Raw genomic sequence first — 5089 nt, 5'->3', positions numbered from 1 at the left:
CATTGCACATTTTATTAATGCTGAACTTGAACACATGTTTTGCTGATCTTGTGAGTGTTTCTTTGTAAAGCTTGTGATTGTTGAATATTGAGTTGTTATTGAGAATGTATAAATTGATAGAGTATGATTATTGAATTGTATGTTTGGTAAAATGTAAACTGTTAGACTGTAGCGTGGAGGTTTAGATAGGGTGTAAGGATTACCCATATTTTGTTCACTTAACTTGTGTTTAGAGGTTTGGTTGTTGGGTACCGCTTGGTTTGGTACTCACCCCTTGCTTCTACAAATTTTTGTAGGTTACGAGCCCGGATCTTCGTGATATTTGTCATTCTTTTCATTTTCGAGGCATCTTGTGGAGTGTTGTGAGGTAGCTGATTGTCATCTCGAGCTAGAGGTCGTGCCAGTAGTACGATATTAGTAAGAGGTCTTGGACGTGGAGCATCACCACAGAGAGGTCGTGCTAGAGAGGTCTCTCCAGAACCTCAGATTGATGGCAAAGAGGACCAGGTTCCTCCAGCGCCTATAGTCACAACTTTGCTTCATGATACACGATTGAGGGTGTTAAGTGTGCTAGAGGGATTTTCTCAAGATGGTGGTGCGACTGCCACACCACATGACTCTCGTACTCGAGAGGGGGCTCAGACCCGAGAGTAGCAACAAACTCCACTTATTCAGGATGCGGTGGGGCAACTACCAGTAGATGTCATGATTCAGAATGATGTTGCACCAGCAGTTGGTGGTCAAGTTGCATCGATGGTTGTTCTGACAGAGGATGAGCAGCGTAGGTATGAGAGATTTTGAAAGATGGACCCCTCTCAATTTTAGGGTGGGAAGAGCAATGACAATCATGAGTTTCTAACTACCTTCCGAGTTACTAGAGGTAGTTGGTTTAGCTGAGTCAAATGGGGTTCAATATGCTACACTCCAGCTTTGTGGACCAGCGAGAGACTGGTGGAGGACTTATTCGGGGGGTTTTTCCAGTTGGATCTCCTCCAGTGACTTGGGAGCAGTTTGCTAGTGCATTCCAAAATCGTTTTATCCCATGGAGCGTGAGAGAGGAGAGTCGCTTGAGGTTTGAGAGCTTGAGACAGGATGGTTTATTGGTTACAGAGTACGAGGCGTGTTATTGCCAGTTGTCTAGGCATGTATTGGCAATTATTCAAAATGACACAGAGAGGATCCGCAGATTTGTGAGGGGATTGACTTTCTCTATCAGGTCAGCGGTGTTTCGGGCATCTAAGGAGGGGGCTTCTTTTTAGTCCAATGTGAGCGCCGCCAAAGAGGCGGAATTGATAGAGAGAGAGGAGTTTGGGGACCCTAAAAGGGATCGTATATTAGGCCAGTTTCATAGTGCCTCATTTGGAGGTAGAAGATCAAAGAGAGTGAGTGGTTCTTTTCAGTAGCGCGGACCTATTCATGCATCTATGCCGACATTTGAGGGTGGCTAGACATCTAGGGGTTCTTATAGCCCGGGTCAGGGCTCATACGGTTCACAACAACGACCTACAGGGCGAGGAAATTATAGTGGGTTTTCAGGGTCCACATAGTAGTTTTCAGGGAAGAGATTTTGTTTTACTATGGAGATCCCGATCATCTAATGTGGCAGTGTACTTCTCAAAGAGGTCATGGTCGACCTTGACCAAATTTTTCACTCCAGACTAGACCACCAGCACCACAGGGTAGAGGTCGTGGTAGAGTTCAGTCAGGTAAAGGTGATAGAGTTTCTAGTAGTGGTGTTGCAGCTCAGTAGAGTGGGGGTAGAGGTACCACCCAGGATGGAGATGGACGAGGAGGCCACTGCTATGCTTTCCCCGGAGACTTGAGGCGGAAAACTCTGATGCTGTTATTACAGGTATCATCATAGTATGCTATCAACCTACGTCTGTGTTGTCTGATCCAGGTTCTACATTCTCTTATGTGTCTGCGGATTTTGTTGCTAAATTTGATATGATATGTGATAGCATGACTGTACCTATTCGTGTTTCTACACCCATGGGTAAGCCCTTATTGGTGGATCGAGTGTATTGATCCTGTCTTTTTTCTTTTGTTGGGTATGACACTTGGGTGGACTTAATCATTTTGGGGATGGTAGACTTTGATGTTATGTTGGATATGGATTGGCTTTCTCCTTATCATGATGTCCTTGATTGTAATGGTAAGACTGTGACTTTAGCCATGCCTGGTGTTCCGAAGGTTGAATGGAAGAGTGTTAGTGGTTCTTATCCTAGCAAGCTCATCTCTTTTATCCGTGCTCAGAGATTGGTGGAGAGGGGGTGTTTGTGCTATTTAGCTTTTATTCGGGATACTAGCATTGAACCACCTCCCATGGACTCTGTTCCCGTGGTTCAGGAGTTTCTCGATGTATTTCCTTATGATCTTCCAGGTAGTCCTCCTGATAGGGATATCGATTTTGTTATTGATTTAGAGTCGGGCACTAAGCCTATTTCTATCCCTCCATATCATATGGCCCTAGCAGAGTTGAAAGAATTGAAGGATCAGTTGCAGGATCTATTGAGTAAGGGTTTTATTCGCCCTAGTGTATCACCTTGGGGTGCCCCTGTATTGTTTTTGAAGAAGAAGGATGGGACTATGAGAATGTGTATTGATTACCGACAGTTGAACAAGGTAAAAGTTAAGAATAAGTATCCTCTTCCGCGTATTGATGGCTTATTTGATAAGTTACAGAGAGCATCATTATTCTTTAAAACTGATTTGAGGTCTGGGTATCATCAGTTGAAGATTAGGGAATCAGAATTCCCCAAGACAGCTTTTCGAACTCAGTATGGGCCTTATGAGTTTCTAGTGATGTCATTCCGATTGACTAGTGCACCAGAAGCATTCATTGAGTTGATGAATGGTGTGTTTCGACCATACCTTGATTCTTTTGTGATTGTTTTCATCGATGACATCTTGGGTTACTCAAAGACTGAGGAGGACCATGTCCGACACCTGAGGATTGTACTTCAGAGGTTGAGAGAAGAGAAGTTGTATGCAAAGTTCTCAAAGTGTGAGTTCTGGCTTACTTCTGTGACATTCTTGGGACATTTGGTGTCCAAGGAGGGTATTAGAGTAGATCCAGCTAAAATTGAGGCAGTTAGAGGCTAGACATGACCTACTTCACCTACTGAGATTTAGAGTTTTGTGGGAATGGCAGGCTATTATCGACAATTTGTTCAGAGTTTCTCTACTATTGCAGCACCATTAACTAGATTAACTCGACAGGATGTGTGTTTTCATTGATCTGATGAGTGTGAGTAGAGCTTTCAAAAACTCAAGACTTTATTCACTTCAGCTCCTATGTTGACTCTACCTAAGGAGGGTGCAGACTTTACACTGTATTGTGATGCTTCAGGAGTTGGATTGGGTGGTGTGTTGATGCAGAATGGAAAGTGATTGCTTATGCTTCTAGGCAATTGAAGTCCAATGAGAAGAACTACCCTTCTCATGATCTGGAGTTGGCGGCTGTGGTATTTGTACTTAAGTTATGGCCTCATTATTTATATGGAGTGCAGTGTGAGATCTTCCCTGATCATCAGTCTCCAGTATATCTTTAGTCAGAGATATTTGAACTTGAGGCAGCGGAGATAGCTTGAGTTGATCAAGGACTATGATGTGACCATTCTGTATCATGCAAGGAAGGCCAATTTTGTGGCCGATGCTTTGAGTAGTAAGACTCATAGCATGGGGAGTCTTGCATATCTTAGTATTGAGGAGAGACCATTGGATTGAGATGTTCAATTGTTAGCTAGTAGTCTTGTACGATTGCAGATCTCAAAGGAGAGTGATGGGATGATTGCTTTTATTGAGGCTCGATCTTCTTTAGTCGAGCAAATCTGTGCATACCAGTTTAATGATGAAAAGTTATGTCTCATTTGAGACAAAGTATTGAGAGGGGAAGCTAAGGAGGCTGTCCTTGATTCTGATGGTATCTTGAGGATCGGAGGCAGGATTTGTGTGCCCAAGACAGGTGATTTGATTAGATTGATCCTTGAGGAGGCCCATTGTTCTCAGTATTCCATCCATCCGGGAGCGGCGAAGATGTATCATGATCTGAGTCAGCATTACTGGTGGTGTGGAATGAAGAGAGATATTACTGAATTTTTTTCGAGGTGTTTGACTTTCTAGCAGGTCAACTGTGAGCACCAGAGGCCCGGGGGTGTATCTCAGAGGATGCCTATTCCTACTTGGAAGTGGGAGCGTATTAATATGGACTTTGTTTTGGGTTTGCCTACCACAATGAGTGGTTATGACTCTATTTGGGTTATTGTTGATAGGATGACCAAGTCTGCCCACTTTATTGCGGTTCGGGTGAAGTATACGGCAAAAAAGTTAGCCGAGGTATATATCAGTCAGATTGTTCGACTACATGGAGTTCCTATTCCTATCATATCAGATCGAGGTTCAGTATTTACTTCTCATTTCTAGAAGGCATTACAACATGGTTTGGGTACTCAGTTAGATATGAGTATGACATTTCACCCTCAAATAGATGGTCAATCTGAGCGGACCATTCAGGTATTGGAAGATATGCTTCGAACGTGTGTGATCTATTTTTGTGCTAGATGGGATCAACATTTACCATTTGCTGAGTTTGCCTATAATAACAATTATCACTCTAGTATCCAGATGGCCCCATTTGAGGCGTTATATGGAAGGCAGTGTAGGTCTCTGATTGGTTTGTTTGATTCGGCGGAAATGGACTCTTTGGATACAGAATTGCTGAGAGATGCTATGGAGAAAGTCTGTATGATTCAGTATAGATTATTGACAGCTCAGAGTCGATAGAAGAGTTATGCAAACCGGAGAGTTAGAGGCTTGGTGTTTATGGAGGGTGATTATGTTTGGCTCCGAGTATCACCCATGAAGGGTGTGATGAGGTTTGGAAAGAAGGGAAAGCTTAGCCCTAGGTTCATTGGACATTTTGAGATTTTGAGCCGAGTGGGAGAGGTGGCCTATAAGTTGGCCTTGCCACCTAGTTTGTCGGCAATTCATCCTCTTTTCCATGTCTCTATGCTTCGGAAATATATTTCGGATGAATCTCATGTGATTTCACTCGATTTTGTGGAGCTGGGTCCAGACTTGACATATG

At 43.3% G+C, this 5089-nt stretch overlaps 1 protein-coding gene across 1 annotated transcript; it reads left to right on the top strand.

Annotated features, from left to right (window-relative positions):
* The first annotated feature begins 705 nt into the window (after nucleotides 1–705).
* LOC138341866 (uncharacterized) lies at nucleotides 706–4785 on the top strand. The gene is made up of 9 exons (XM_069293904.1): nucleotides 706–785; nucleotides 929–1223; nucleotides 1658–1706; nucleotides 1901–1996; nucleotides 2093–2538; nucleotides 2617–2987; nucleotides 3353–3542; nucleotides 4129–4399; nucleotides 4490–4785. The coding sequence occupies exons 1-9, from the start codon at nucleotides 706–708 to the stop codon at nucleotides 4783–4785; spliced, it is 2094 nt and encodes a 697-aa protein (XP_069150005.1).
* Nucleotides 4786–5089: the final 304 nt, after the last annotated feature.

This window comes from Solanum lycopersicum, chromosome 1 (genome assembly GCF_036512215.1).
Source record: "Solanum lycopersicum chromosome 1, SLM_r2.1".
NCBI lineage: Eukaryota > Viridiplantae > Streptophyta > Magnoliopsida > Solanales > Solanaceae > Solanum > Solanum lycopersicum.
Note: the sequence above shows the minus strand (reverse complement) of the source record. Positions and strands in the feature narration are given on the sequence as shown.